Source organism: Rhinichthys klamathensis, unplaced genomic scaffold (genome assembly GCF_029890125.1).
Source record: "Rhinichthys klamathensis goyatoka isolate OS25496 unplaced genomic scaffold, OSU_Roscu_1.1 h1tg000352l_1, whole genome shotgun sequence".
In the NCBI taxonomy this organism is placed as follows: Eukaryota; Metazoa; Chordata; class Actinopteri; order Cypriniformes; family Leuciscidae; genus Rhinichthys; species Rhinichthys klamathensis.
Genome location: NW_026606863.1, coordinates 1687298 through 1703433, shown reverse-complemented (window position 1 = coordinate 1703433; position 16136 = coordinate 1687298). Strand labels below are relative to the sequence as shown.

General features: G+C 39.9%; 1 protein-coding gene across 1 annotated transcript; it reads right to left on the bottom strand.

The window, feature by feature from the left end:
- Positions 1 to 550: 550 nt before the first annotated feature.
- Positions 551 to 15628, bottom strand: ntpcr (nucleoside-triphosphatase, cancer-related). Its single transcript, XM_056232696.1, has 5 exons — positions 15552 to 15628; positions 13764 to 13926; positions 13594 to 13690; positions 9070 to 9270; positions 551 to 817 (listed from the first exon to the last, which is right to left on the bottom strand). The coding sequence occupies exons 1-5, from the start codon at positions 15580 to 15582 to the stop codon at positions 749 to 751; spliced, it is 561 nt and encodes a 186-aa protein (XP_056088671.1). The 5' UTR covers positions 15583 to 15628; the 3' UTR covers positions 551 to 748.
- Between the last annotated feature and the right edge of the window lie 508 nt (positions 15629 to 16136).

Here is a 16136-nt window from a genome sequence, read left to right as displayed (position 1 = left end):
ACAAGCATATATTGGACCAGGGATTGTCAAGTGCCAAAAATAAATAAATAAATAAATAACCATCCCATAACAGTAGTTCATAGTACGACTACATTCCAAGTCTTCTGAAGTCACATTATAGCTTTGGGTGAAGAAAAGCCAAATTTATGGTGTTATTCCATCAATATTTATGTTGTTATTCTTTCAAGAGTTGTAGCTCTCAGATTTCATTTGCACAGGGGAAGGTTTTAATGAATAACAACATAATTTAAGCATTTTCCTATTTCCTATTCAAAAAAAGAATCATAAAATTGAAATTTGTCTTTCTGTGCTCTAAAGAGAGGCATATTAAGGGACGCTTTTCCATATTTGAGGATAAATTAAACATCTGGAAGACTGACAGTGTTGTCAACTCAAATATTAATTTATTTTCCTGTTTAATGGGAAATGTAGATGCAGGAAGTGCACGTCTCTGAGAGAGGAAAGGTCGGCACCTTAGTGGCCTCTTTATGGATTTGAAGATGTCGAAGAGCATTTAAGGCCTGACGAGGCATCATCTCGTCTTCATCCAGTCTCCGTGACTCTCACACTCCCTTCCTCCAGTGCGCTTGCTCCGAATCAATAATGCAGAGGTCGATCCATTATGAGACGTGTTTGAGAGAGACATGCATGTATTTCACACGTGTGACACACTGCACTATATTGAAAGAATGGAGCGCTTGAATGAAATTAAAATGACTTGAGAAATATATTATCAGCTCCTCCTCTTTTACTTCACGCACTCTTGTACGGCAGACACAATTTCATCAAAGATCGTGTCTCTGTTGTCCTTTGTGACCTGTGGGAGGAAAAACAGACGGCACAACTTAACTGGAATTTTACATTTTCTGAAGAAAATGAGAACGGAAAAGATGAGCAATTGTGAAAAGAGCAAAAGCAAGGGCTGAGTTGTTTGTTAAAGGGGTCATATAATGCCATTTTTGTACAAGCTAGTATGATTCTTTAGGGTCTAAATTAAAAGTTTGTAATATACTTTAATTACAAATTCTCATTAGTATTGTAAGAAAACACTTATTTTCAATCAATTGCTGTCCATCGTGTCCGATGACGACTTCCTTCGAATTAGATTTCTCCACAGAGTCCTGTTTTTTGCTTGGCGATCCCAGCTGCCTAGTGGGATCTGTTTAAGCTTGAGATTCCTTTTAACTGTGTCTTTGAAGCGCAGCTTTGGCCTGCCTATACCACGGTGCCCGTCTTTGAGCTGGGAGTAGATAATCTGTTTTGGCAGTCGACTATTGTCCATTCTGCTCAGATGGCCAGCCCATCTCAGATTGCGCTGGATTAGTGTTTCGTACATATTAGGTGTGTTGGTTTTGTCTAGTAACTCTTTGTTGGATATATGGTGCCACCATTTAATGCCTAGAATTTGTCTCAGGTGTCTCATCATGTAGGCATTAAGGTTGTGTGCTTGGGTCATGTAAACTGTCCAAGATTCTGCTCCATATAGAAGAACTGGGAGAACAATTGCACGATATACTGCACATTTGGTCTTTTTGGTGAGGTCTTTGTTGGACCAGACTCTTTCTTTTAGTCGGCCGAATGCCTACGAAGCTTTAGACTTACGTAGGTATAATTCGGCATCTAGTTTGTTGTTGTAGGTGACTATTGCCCCGAGATATTTGAACTCTTTGACCGAGGTTAGATTTTCGCCTCCGATCTGGATGTTGTTTTGGCTACTTTCGTCCGTGCCTGGGGGTGGCTGGAACATTATTTCTGTCTTCTTTATATTTACCATGAGTCCATAGGCCATTGCTGCTGTGGCAAAGCGGGTGATAATATCCTGTATATCCTGATGTGAGTGGGCGACAAAGGCAATGTCATCGGCGAACATAAGTTCCCGGACAAGGAGAGGTTTAGTTCTACTTAATGATTTGAACTGATTTACGTTGAAGAGGTCAGCTCCTGGCCTTGTCTGTATCATCACACCTTTATCGCAATCTGCAAAAGCACTAGCTAGGACTGTGGCAAGAAAGAGGGAAAACAAGGTTGGCGCTAGGACACAACCTTGTTTCACTCCATTTAGCACAACGAAGTTTTCAGATAGTTCCCCCTTCATGCTCACTGAAGCCTTCATGCCATTATGGAGGGAGGCGATCAGGTCAGTGAACAGGTCAGGGCAACCAATTTTATGCAGGATCTTCCATAATGTTTCTCTGTGCACTGTATCGAAGGCTTTAGTAAAGTCTACAAATACCATGAAGAGAGGCCTATTTTGCTCAATGCACTTTTCCTGTATCTGTTTTAGGGAGAAAATCATGTCTACCGTTCCTCTACCTGGTCGAAAACCACATTGGGCCTCAGGGAGGATTGTTTCAGCATGGGTTGCTAGTCTGTGGAGGAGAATTCTGGCAAAAACTTTTCCTGGGATAGAAAGAAGTGAGATGCCTCGATAGTTCCCACATACACGTCTGTCGCCTTTCTTAAAAAGGGTAATCAGTTGTGCGTCCCTCCAGTCCTGTGGGACAGATCGGGAATCCCATGCTGCAGTTATGATCTTGTGAAGTGCAACAAGTAGTTTGGTGCCACCTTGCTGGATTATCTCAGGATGGATTCCGTCAGCACCTGGGGCCTTACCACTACTTAGCAAATTCACAGCTTTATGGACTTCATCAATGGTAGGGTGGGCATCCATCCATTGCTGAGTAGGTGCTTGAGGAATAATATCCGTTACATGTTGGTCGACATCTGTGCGGACATTTAATAGACTGCTAAAGTGTTCAGTCCATCTGTTCAGTAGGTCCTGCTTTTCACTTAGTAGGGTTGTATTATCACTAGCGAGAAGTTGATCGGGGTAGTTGACCCGCGGACCCCATACTGCTTTCATGCTCTGGTAAAATTCTTTTGTATAATTCATGTCTGCCAGTTGTTGTAGCTCCACTGCCTTTTTTGACCACCAATCATTTTTCAGCTCTCTGCATCTTCTCTGCACTAGCTTAGAGTGCTTCCTGAGTTCTGCTATGGCCGATCTGGTGTTTCTATTCAGCACTTTGTTTCTTGCCTCATTTCTTGTTTTTATGAGTTTGCTGAGCTCCTCGTCATTCTCATCGAACCAGTCTTCGTTTCTCTGGCGTGCGATCCCAAGTGTCGTCTTTGCGGTCTCATAGACGACAGATTTGAATGAGTTCCAAGTTTCATCTATAGAGACTGTAACGGTTGGGTCCGTCAGTCTTTCATTTAGAGCTGCTTCAAGAACTTCCCTTACATCTTTACGCTTTAGTTTGAGGACGTCCAGCTTTTTTATTGGCTGTTTAAATTTGTATATCATCTTCCTTATCTTTAGACGGGTTGTCGACATTATCAATATGTGGTCTGTGCTGCAGTTTGCCCCACGCATGGCTCTGGTATCCAGGAAGTCCTCCATGTCACGCTGGCGAGTGACAATAAAGTCAATCAGGTGCCAGTGGTGTGAGCGCGGGTGCATCCATGAGTTCTTGTGCACAGCTTTGTGTTTGAAGAATGTATTGGTGATGGCAAGTTTAAACTCTGTGCATAGTGAGAGGAAAAGCTCACCATTAGAGTTCACATTACCTGTGCCGAACTTCCCAAGGACTTTAAGCCATGTGGTGCCGTCTTGGCGTACCCTGGCATTGAAGTCGCCTAGTAGAATGATCTTGTCAGAGTTTGGGATGGCCCTTAGAACTTGGTGCAGTTGGCTGTAGAAAGCTTCGATTATCTCCGGGCTGTTCGTCATTGTTGGTGCATATATCGCGATCAGGGTGCAATTCCGGTTAGATAACGAACACAGCAGTCATTTTAATGTTCCTAAATCCGAACCGCTGAAGACGCAGTGGCTGAGTTTGTTTTTCGAAGGGAATTTTCCCCACGAGCAACGTCAATGCTCTCATGTTTGCCGAATCATTTCACACCAGACTGCTTTATAAACGAGGGTCAGTATAAAGCTGGTTTTGCTAAGAAGGTGCTCCTGAAAAAAGGATCGGTACCCTTCACTCCTTCAAAAAAAAACTATGAAATCTTATTTTACCTGGTCAAAAACAGCTCTGTTTTCAGCACGCCGTTTCAGTGCATATGACTTTAAATGATCATGAGCTTTGCTCACCCCGCCCCTCTCTTCTGTGCATATACCGTTTGTAACACAATCACACAATAACCATAACGCGTTGTTCATTATAAACGTGGGATTATGAATTATATTGAGAACGTCATACATAGAAAACATGCCGTAATGTACCCTGAGTGTAAACCTTAGACGCATTCATTGTGAAGCGTGCAGCAAGCGATTTGCATAGATTAATATAAATATTAATATAAAGTTTAATAAAACGTTACACTCACTTCAGTTGTTCTAGAGGTTCAGCAGGAACACGAATATCTGGTACCGATCCTTTTTTCAGGAGCAGCTTCTTAGCAAAACCAGCTTTATACTGACCCTCGTTTATAAAGCAGTCTGGTGTGAAATGATTCGGCAAACATGAGAGCATTGACGTTGCTCGTGGGGAAAATTCCCTTCGAAAAACAAACTCAGCCACTGCGTCTTCAGCGGTTCGGATTTAGGAACATTAAAATGACTGCTGTGTTCGTTATTACACCCAAGAACAGAACACCACAATCGCTTAGACGCCATTCTGCTCATAGACAGTGCTCCAGCATTTCAACAATGACCGCGCCGGTCCGCGCAGACTATGATTGCTCACGAGCGAGGGCGGGTCTGTGTTGAAACGCTGCTGTCAATCAACAATCGTGGGAGGGGCGTGCGAGCTTGTGACGTCACACGCTCGAACGGCTCGATTTGAGACGGGAAAACATATAAGGAGATTAAAACAAAAACACTGGATGGATTTTTATCATTATATGATGCATGGTTGTGAACAGGCACTGCCAACACACATTTCAGTACAATCAACTTGTAAAAGTGCATGTACCATTATATGACCCCTTTAAACATCCATTGCAGATAGTTCCCAGCTCAAGTTTTCATGATTTTTCCAAGTCGTTTATGATTAATGAGACTTTTTTTAAACATAATTTCATAGAGTTTGCAAGTTCATAAAGAGCAAGTTCGAGTGGATCAATAACTAGAAAAGCCTATATTTTGTGATATAGATTCAATTTGTAAGATTCATTACAAACTGTTCACAAATTGGCATTAAAAAAAAGTGATTAATACATAAATTCTTACATTTAGCCCCTTTAAATATTTATTTCTCAAAACACTTTCAATATGCCGTTACGAAGAATATTGAATAAATAAACGAGTAATTGTGGAATGCATAGAATTTGGTGAACAATGCAAGTTTGAATTCTGTGGAGCTTCTGTTGATGTGGGCGCAGATTCCATACAGGCCAAACAATAAGCAATGTGAAGGAATCTGAGTTCTCATGCTTTCATATCAGCACATAATACATGTAAACCTGCACTGGTGCACAGCGTGTGTTTCCACACGCCTCGGAGCAGACGCCTGGATTCATCACATGCTGGTCTAGACACACTGGACAATGACTCACGGATGAACGCTCAGATGTAGCCACGCTTCCATTTCCCTTTTTGTGTAGGACCAGCATGCATAATATATCTTCTGGGGAAGTTTGTGCATGGCACTTTTGGTCATGAAAATAAAGATTTATGCCTTTACTTTTGTGAAACAATTCCATTAATGTATGAATGCATAAATGTGCATCATATTAAAGGTACCGTACACTATATAACTATGATGAGTCAATACATCATCAATCCTTCTACCAAAATGTGTTTTTGTCTTACTCTGATTCACTATGATAAGTCTATTATAAGTGTTTATATTTTAGACCTGTCGGAATGGTTTTCGTGGGAAATTGCGTACATACGTCACTCTCCCGTGCGTGTCTCGTCATATCCGTAAATAGAGTTGCTCCGGCTGCTTTGACGCGTGTCTGGTATCGGAGTGGCAGAGGTTAGTTGAGTGTGTGTGCGTGTGTGTGTGTCTGGTGTCGGAGTGGCAGAGGTTAGTTGAGTGTGTGCATGTGCGTGTGTGTGTCTGGTGTCGGAGTGGCAGAGGTTAGTTGAGTGTGGGCGTGCCGCGTGCGTGGGTGCGTGCATCTGTGTGTGTGTGTGTGTGTGTGTGTGTGCGCGTGTGTGTCTGGTGTCGGTGTGGCAGAGGTTAGTTGAGTGTGTGTGTGTCTGGTGTGGGACTGGCAAAGGTTAGTTGAGTGTGCGTGCGTGCGTGTGTGGGAATGGCAGAGGTTATTTGAGTGTGTGCGTGCGTGCGTGTGTCTGGTGTGGGAGTGGCAAAGGTTATTTGAGTGTGTGCGTGTGGGCGCGCGTGTGTGTGTCTGGTGTGAGAGTGGCAGAGGTTATTTGAGTGTGTGCTTGCGTGCGCGCGTGTGTGTCTGGTGTGGGAGTGGCAGGATTATTTGCCACAACGAGTGACAAAAGTTTGACATGGAGCAGCGAAGTCTCCGGGGAATAACCCGTTTAAAACAAACGCAGTCCAGAGGAGAGTCTGCTGGCAAAAACAGAACACGACAGAGCTCGTAATAAAACAAGAATCAACATTAGCTTGACTTTTTGGAGGTGGCGGTAAAAGTGACGCAGAGATGATGGCGTTTTTTTATTACTCAACAAGGCTGTTTTTCCCAAGAGCATCGTAAGCCTAAAGCCCTATTCGCACGGGATTAGTATTATCTGGTGACATATAGTAATTTGTAATAATTGCGGAGTTTGTCTGTGATCTTAATCCCGTGCGAATCGGCCATGTCTGTAATTTGTAAAGTAAAAATTCCCCCGCAAATTACCTACTATATTTCGCCGTTCACAGAGGTCCTGTGATAATATTAGTCCCGCGCGAATCGGCATCTCTGTGATTTGGCCGGATCGTATATCATTTTTTCAAGGTTTTTGTTTCATGTGCGCCTTTTTATCCATCTTTCACGAAGAATGGAGGCTGGTTTGGAGTGTTTTGATAGTATTTTGGGTGCTGGGTCATATCGCAACTACACAATTTGTAGAAAGTGAAAGCTGAAAATCATCAGAAGAGCAAAAACAAAACGAATGATTAGATGGAGATGAATGACATGTAGCTATAGCAGCATGCGGTAAGGAACTTTATTCTGTTTATGTCATAATATTTCATACAGCTAGACCTATAACGAAAAGAAATTTCCAAGCCTATTGACGTCATATCCGGGAGATAAGTCAGTAAATTCGAGTAAAATCACAGGCTTCGGTTATCCCGTGCGAATGCGCCACACGAAATTCAGATGTGGCGGGGTAATTTTTAAATCACACGAGGTCCCCAGATAATACTAATCCCGTGCGAATAGGGCATAAGTTGATCGTAAACCATCGGTGGCAATTGTTCTATGATCAACTTAAGCCCTATTCGCACAGGATTAGTATTTTCTGCGGACCTCGAGTGAATTTGAACTTTCCACATCTGAATTTGGTGTGGCGCATTCGCACGGGATAAGCAAAGCCTGTGATTTTTCTTGAATTTACTGACTTATCTCCCAGATATGATGTCAATAGGCTATTGCTTGGAAATGTCTTGTCGTTATTATAGGTCTAGCTGTATGATATATCATAAACAGAAGAATGTTCCTGACCGCACGCTGCTATACATGTCATCCATCTCCATCTAATCATTCTTTTTGTTTTTGCTCTTCTGATGAATTCACAGACATGGCCGATTCGCACAGGATTAAGGTCACAGACAACCTCCACAATTATGACTAGAGGTCACCAGGTAATACTAATCCACTGCGAATAGGGCTTTAGGCTGACGATGCTCTTGGGAAGCGCAGCCCTGTTGATTAAGGTGTTTTATTGAACAGATAAACTGCCATATGAAGCTCTCTAACAGAGTTCACTCTAAAGCATTATCTATAGTGAAGGGTCATATTCATCCGCACGGTCACGCAGAGCCGAAGCACAACCAAAATGTTCTTCCATAAAATGCATGCAGTTTTGTTTTTTAACTCCTAGCTGGCCAAGAGTTACATAGTGTGTTTGTTTGTTTGTTAAAACAGTCTAATCCAAATGGATGAAAAATGATGAAGGTAAATTAGTAGCAAAACTTGAGAGCACGTAGATGTGAATTTGAGAACTTGTAAAATAAATATTCGTACGTGTACGCGATCATTTACACTCACAGCTCCGATGTGAAAACCTGTAAAATAAAAATCTGAACTTGAACGCTGAGATTTGCACTCGCTCATCTGCTTTTCTGTAGTATGCATTATTAGTATGGTGTTTACTAAGTTTGATAATTTCATTCATTTCTTTTAAATCAGTCTTATGCCATGTTAGCGTTTCAGAACATCCCCGAGGAGGCGGGTTTCGTGACATCATCACGTACAATAGAAGTCCCATTTCATTGGCTAGGCGCCAACCAATAAAACGGCTCCTTTGAACACCCCCGCTCCCGCCCCCTTTTCTCTCTCGCCACTACTGAGTTACAAGTGCACAAATCAGTTTTGCACCTCATATCGCGAAAAGAGTAGCAAAAGTCATGGCGTGAAATTTGAACTTGCAGTGACAGATTTGAGCAGTTGCAAGTGCCAATTTGAGGTTGTACTGCAAATTTGAATGTTAGAAGAAGGTTAGATATATTTTACATGTTTGTGACTGTCATTGTATTTCTGTGAAAGGCATTTTACACATTTGTGACTGCTTGTCTGCAGCTTCAGATTCAGAATACAGGTTTGTGACTATTGTCTGCGAGTGCAAATCTCAGCGTTCAAGTTCAGATTTTTATTTTACAGGTTTTCACATCGGAGCTGTGAGTGTAAATGTTCACATACAAGTACGAATATGTATTGTACAAGTTCTCAAATTCACATCTACGTGCTCTCGAGTATTGCTACTCTTTTACCTTCATAAAAAATTTACATGCAAAACGAATACATAAATCCTAAATTTAGGCCTAAATAAGTTTATGACTGTATTATAGGGTCATATAAATTCTATGAAGTAGGAAAACTAAAAAAGTTTCCATCTGCAGTATCTCTCTACAGTAAGTTTAAGTGTTGCATGTAAATGAAAGGTGCCAAGGATGTTTGCATGGAAAATTCCAGCGACATAAATCACATTTTTACCATAAATATCTTGACGTCCTGTCTGCTGCGCACTTCCTCCACCAGCGCGAGAGGTTTTCCTTTAGGAACAGGGATGGTGCCCAGGATTGAACAGCTGGAGGCGTCCAGAGTCTGTCTCACTGCACGGATAAACGCTTGGCTGAACAGCTCCATCTTTCCGATCTCATCGATGACAAACACCTTCTTGCTTCCCTCACACATCTGTTTGATAAGGACACTGGATCATGCAACTGAATCTGAAGAAACTCAAATCTAAACATGTTTAACAAACTTTCTGCATGCCGTTTTACAGTGTTACTGATTTAGTAATAACCCTTATGTTGTTCCAAACCCGTATGATTTCCTTACTTTTATGACACAAAAGCTGTGTTTGTGACCTGTGGCCGCCAAGCTCCAAAACATTACAGAAAAGCGTTTAATATGATCATAAAATTCATTTATTATTGTGTGATGATGAACATAAATCCTCCACAACTCTCAAATGTCATTCACACTTTCACAATTACATCTTCAAGTTCGTATTAATATGCATCGATGCATTTGGCATCGTTGACATGCCAAAATTATTCTTTTAGTCATACCATTTCTGGTGTTGACAACTGGTGGTTGTACTTCTATTGCGTCAGGGTTATTATAATTAACTAAAACTAAACCATTTTCGTTACTTGAAATAAAATAGAAGTTAAAGGGATAGTAAATTCTGCCATTAATTATTCACCCTCATGTCGTTCCAAACCCGAAAAGACTTTCATTAATCTTCAGAACATAAATGAAGATATTTTTGATGAAATCTGAGAGTTTTCTGTCCCTCCATTGACAGCTACTGTACGCTACTGACACTGACGCTTCAAAAGTTCATTAAGAGATCGTAAAACTAATCCATATAAATTGAGCGGTTCAGTCCAAATATTTCTGAAGAGACTCGATCGCTTTATATGATGAACAGATTGAATTTAGGATTTTATTCACATATAAACATTCTACTTTCATGTTAGAGATCAAAAAGATCTTCATTTGTGTTCCGATGATGAACGAAAGTCTTACGGGTTTGGAACGACATGAGGGTGAGAAATTAATGACAGAATTTTAATTTTTGAGTGAAATATCCCTTTAATGATACTAAAATAACATTAAAGTTCATTCAAAGGTTTCAGGTCTCGTACACGGCGCAACCTACGCTAACTATCAAAGATGATGAACATGAAGGCTCTGGCTCCAGACACACTAAATGTGTCAGTCAGGAATGCATGACTATGGCTCACAGACAGATGAAATATGTGTTTGTGTATGATGGTAGCATAGTGGTGAAGATAAGGAAGTTCAAACCTGAAATGACTGAGTGCTGCAAAGTTTCCAGTGAATAAGAACTTAAAGGGGTCATGATATGTGAGATCAAATTTGCCTTGATCTGTTGACATATAAGAGGTCTTTGCACCATTAAAACATCCTGCCAGTTTCATAGCTTAAAACATCCTCCTCATTATAAACAACACATTTATTTAATCAAGCTACAAAAATGGCTTGTGTAGATTTTGTGGGATCTGTGATCTGTCACATGGGCAAATAGATTTGCATATGAGCAAGACATCAATGAATAGTTATACATCATTGCACTATAGGCCCCGCCCACTGACGCTCAGTGTCTTAAAGGGATAGTTCACCCAATAATTAAAATTCTGTCATTAATTATTCACCCTCCTGTCATTCCAAACCCGTAAGACTTTCGTTTATCTTCAAAACACAAATTAAGATATTTTTGATGTAATCTGAGAGCTTTCTGTCCCTCCATTGACAGCTACGCAACTTTGACGCTTCAAAAAGTTCATAAAGAGATCGTAAAACTAATCCATATGAATTAAGCGGTTTAGTCCAAATTTCCGATCGCTTTATATGATGAACATACTGAATTTAGGCTTTTCCTAATTTTTCCCCCCAATATTCTGTATATCATACATCAATTTAGATTAAAAAAAAATATTTTTAGTATGCATTAGGGGTGGAACGGTACATGTATTCGTATTGAACCGAAACGGTACGGGCGTCACGGTTCGGTGCACGAATTTACACGGAGAATAAACGGTATAAAAATAAATAAAACTCGCGTGCAAATTAATTAATGTAATGCGGAACTACTGTTAGATACGCGGGTTCTTTAGGGACACATAATCTGTAGCATCGGCTTAGCTCTGAACGCGCGTTCACTTCAAACGTTGGCTTTATACGCGCGTCCTATTCGCTTTGGACTAGCGTCGAACTAGACGCGATAGACGTGAATTTGACGCTCTATTCGCGTTTGGTGTGACCGCATAATGAACATAGCCTGGTTCTACCAGACTCTCGTACATTTCATTTGTACAGAGAGTCTGGCCTCGCTCCATTGAGAAACGTTTACTTCCTTGTAGGCGGGTTCTCTGTTAAAGTTCAAAACTATTGGATCTGCCCAGCGTCACTCAGGATCTGCCATAGCCAATCGCTAACGTGTGGTCGTGACGTATGTCATGCGTCGAAACCGGCTGGAAACAACAAGTCCGAATTCCATATTCATAAATCTAAATATCTAAATGCTAAACCTCTCTTTCTTATATTTGTGAAATAATTTTAAAAATACCTCTTTTCAATTAAGTTGTCTGAGAACAAAAAAAAGCCTTAAAAACATTATCTGTTTGTAATTATTTTCCTTTTTTCAGTGTCATGTAATTCTCTTAACTTGTTCATGTTTATTTTATATTATCCCCCTACTGTTTTATTTTTGTTTTGTTTTTATTATTATTTTTTGTTTGTTTTTGTATTATGTTTTCTGTTATTACTTGTGTATTGTTTTAAGCAATAAAAAAAAACAAGTCCGAATGATCAGAGGATTATGTTTAGAATAAGATGTCTGTCAACGAGAGCTGCATGTTTTGTTCATCGAATTTAAGAGTTCAAGGAACAATTCTAAATGTATATTTGACACTAAGGACAGTGATGTATTCAGTCAACTGTCGAAGCTGGGTGTAATCATTAACAATACGCCGCTGCGGTCGTTTCGGATCTGCCGCAAATGCTGTACAGTGATCATCGTGCACACCGAGCTGCCCAGCACCAACTCCTAACCTCTCTGCCTCCCTCACTTGGTCCTCCATTAGTGCAACAAGAGGAGACGACAACAACTATCGGCTTTGCATCCTATCGTTCGCCTTCGCTAACTCATTCACCACTAGCGGAGTGAGCTGGAAAATTAAACTTTTCCCGAACCCCGTGGGGAGGAGGGCCACAACATCATGGCCACCAACAACACTTAGCAAACATTGATCTTGCTCCGGCTTTAACTTCTGTATATTCGGCAGTTTTGCAACAACGGACCGAATAGATTTTCTCACGTCTTTCTTCGCTGCCGTTACTGAACTCCAACTCAAACTGACGCGCTACATCAACGTCATCGTTCTCAGCCACTCCCTCTGTTCGCTGATTGGACCGGTAAAAAAATTATTTCTGGAAACCAAAGTCTACAGCACAATCCCAGACGTAGTACTGAAGGAAAATAAAATTGAGCGGAAGTGCGTAGGAGGGCGGAGCCAGGCTATAATGAACAGGCTGCGATGTCAAGATTGCAATGCTGGAGTGTGTGTGTGTGCGTGTGCGCGCGCGAGAGAGAGAGAGAGAGAGAGAGAGAGAGAGAGAGAGAGAGAGATGTGCGGGCGCGATCAAACTGTGTGTGTGTGTGTGTGAGAGAGAGAGAGAGCGAGAGAGGCGCGGGAGCGATCGAACAGTGCGAACATAAAAAACATACTCCGTCCAATTTGTTCATACAGATCATTAAACCTGCAAAGTGTTTACTTATATTTGTGCACACTCGCAATAAAACACAACATTGTGCTTTTGTCACACTGTAAACTCTTGTCAAACTGTAACCTACAACTGTCACCCAACCAAAATCACACACACACACACACTGTTTTAAAAGCAACACATATTTATCCGAACAGTCATGGGTCCCATCTTTTGGACATTCATCATATTGCATTGGTTTTCATTTCTTGTCCTCGGAGCACTAATCTTACACATTCTAGATTGATTAAAAAAGAAAATCGAATGTGTTTTTAATAGTAGTATTATTTTATACAGAAATCAATTATTTATAATTCAGATGAGAATAATGTTACATTGTTAATTAATAATGTTAATTAAAATTAAGGAAAACAAATATACTGATCTGAAATATAGCAAATTAATTTTAAATTAATTCAGGTACAATTACCAAACATATCGCAAGGTCTTTTTGTCTTTTTTATTAATTTAATTAATAACATAATTATATAAAACTATTGTCAGTGCACTACAAATAAATTGGTTCTATGCTTTTATTAATAAAACTTATTTAAAAAATACAATGCCTTCTGCATTTTTGTTTTGCTTTTCCCTCCACTGTACCGAAATCGTACCGAACCGTGATGTCTGAACCGAGGTATGAACCGAACCGTGACTTTTGTGTACCGTTCCACCCCTATGTACTGTAGGTTCTTTATATCATCCATCCATACATACGTTTCTGAAAAGAGGGAGTGCGAGACTCTCAAACGACTGAAGATCGACCACGTACTGTCCGACCCTGTATTCACGTCCACCTGCGGCGGATTCAGTGCTGGGATCAAACAGAGAGTGTGTCAGTGGATGACAACAGCACTAAAAGCGTCTGATTGATGGAGAGACGATACCTGAGCCTGGACAGACGTCCTCGATCACCTGTGAGCGTGACCACATCAAAGCCCACTCTCCTGCCTCTCTCTCGGACCTCCTCTGTGTAGAAACCACTGACAGAGACCCCGGAGGAGACCACAGCCTCACACACACTCTTCACCAGAGTCGTTTTACCCACACCTGTAGAGGAAAACACTTCATTCTGGGGTAATTTGCTCTCGTCTTGAATGGTTTTATTTGGTGATAATGACGCCTGACTAGGGGTGTAACGATACCCTCATATCACGATTCGATACACATCACGATACTGAACTCACGATATGATATTATTGCGATACTCCAAGACATATGATAAAAGGTTAGCAAAAATGAACTGTTGATTAAAATGCTGAATTTGGTTTTACATTGTGTGTGTAAATGAATAGACTTGGACTTGGTGCTGAAACCCAAAGCACAGGACAATAGAGACACCAGAATAACAATATTCATGATTCTGAAGCTGAAAATACTGAATTATTTTAGACGAATATGCTTGCGCTGTCACTGACTAGATATATTTAAAATAATGTAGGCCACTTTTTACTGGTAACATCAGACATCTGGCATTTTCAGGACCCACAAATATCCCCCCCATTGGATTATTATACATTATATATAGTAGTTTAACATACACTAAAACTCTGAAAAATTGAATTTTTTCTCACACAGTAATTTTTATTTTGGGTGAACTATCCACGATACATATTGTTGCATTTTTGTATTGCGATCATTTGTGACACGATATATTGTTACACCCTTATGTATGACTGTAATTTACAGAGCTCTTAAAGAGATATGGTGAAGGAAAAAAAATGAGATGATTTGGCAATGCTTTTGCGTTCTCTCATCTCACATAAGTTTGTCTTCCACTGAGAAACTTTGCATTTACTCGCAATGAACAGGTTTTTGAGAGCAAACACAACGTTTTTTGGAGGAACGCAAATATTTTGTGAGCGAACTCAACGCAAAGTTTCTTTGCAAAACATCTGCGAGAGAATGCAAAATCATTGACGACTTATTTTTCCTCCCATCTCATATTTTTTCCTTTTTGTCCTTAGGGGTTCTGTAGTAAATGATCTTGCTGCATGGCTGTTTAACAGATAAATTAATACATGCACATATTAATTGATTGATGAAATGCCAATTTAAAAGTATTCCACGTAAGAAGGAAAATGCTGTGACGTGATATTCTAGCACAATAATGTATGAAATTGGTTGCTTGGGTTAGTGGTCAGAATACTTTGATTGATTAATATCAATATAATTAATTGTGATTTAATTTAAGTATCTATATGTATTATTTATTTAAACATATTAATGAAAACTGTTTGTCTTAATGACTCAATAAGTACAATGTCTATTAAAAGACGAGGATCTTTAAGCAACCACTAACTCTCCCTCTCTCATTTACTGCTAAGTTTTTAAACTGCTTCCTGTAATTAAATTGATTAATATTAATATGATTAATTTGCATATTAAAGTAGTACATATGCCACCACCTCATATCATTACTGTACTGTGGTAACGTTAATTCTTTCAAAGCTCAGAGGGCTGTTGATGTGTTAAGTTTATTATTCTACAATTATTAGTATATTAATAATATTTAATAACATGCAAAACGAGTCCTTATCTCTAAAAGCATGTCGTCTATACTTTTTTTTAACTGTAAATGAAACTTATATTCGCGTTTATTCACGTTCCATGGCACGCAGAACAAAATGCCCGGCTTTGTTGTGTTTACTTCGTAAATTTATGATGCATTTTACCGGGAACGCCAGTCAGGAACACGTGCTTCATCGTTCACAGATGATTCTTGCTGCTTTAGTTCAAGTCAGGATCCCACCTTTTACTGTCTATGGATCCCACCATAGACGTCCCACCATAGACAGTAAAAAGAAAGCGTCCCACACACTTATTACTGCAACTTCCGGGAGCATTATTATGACGCAGGCGCAGAGGGAGTCACCCGCTCGAGCGACTCAAGACCTATGCTCAAGACAGTGGACGTTTATAAATTAGGAAAACTTGGTCTTGTGCAAGTTAATTGTGCAATAATTTATTCCTTCACTACGAGGAACATTAAATCATCTGCTATTTTTATGAGGGGAAAAAATATGTATTTTACTCTGAAAGTATTTATTCTCAAAGAAGCAGAAATTACAAATTGTAAAAATACTATTTACAGGGTTTAATACTATATTAATGTAAAGTTTCGTCTGATTATCTGCACTTTTTATACTTTTTTTTTTTTTAATTCATGCTGTTAAAAAACCCATAACAAAAACCAATCACAGTTTAATGTAAAAATACTATTTTATTTTAAGTTAAACAATAGAGAATGTGGAGGTGGT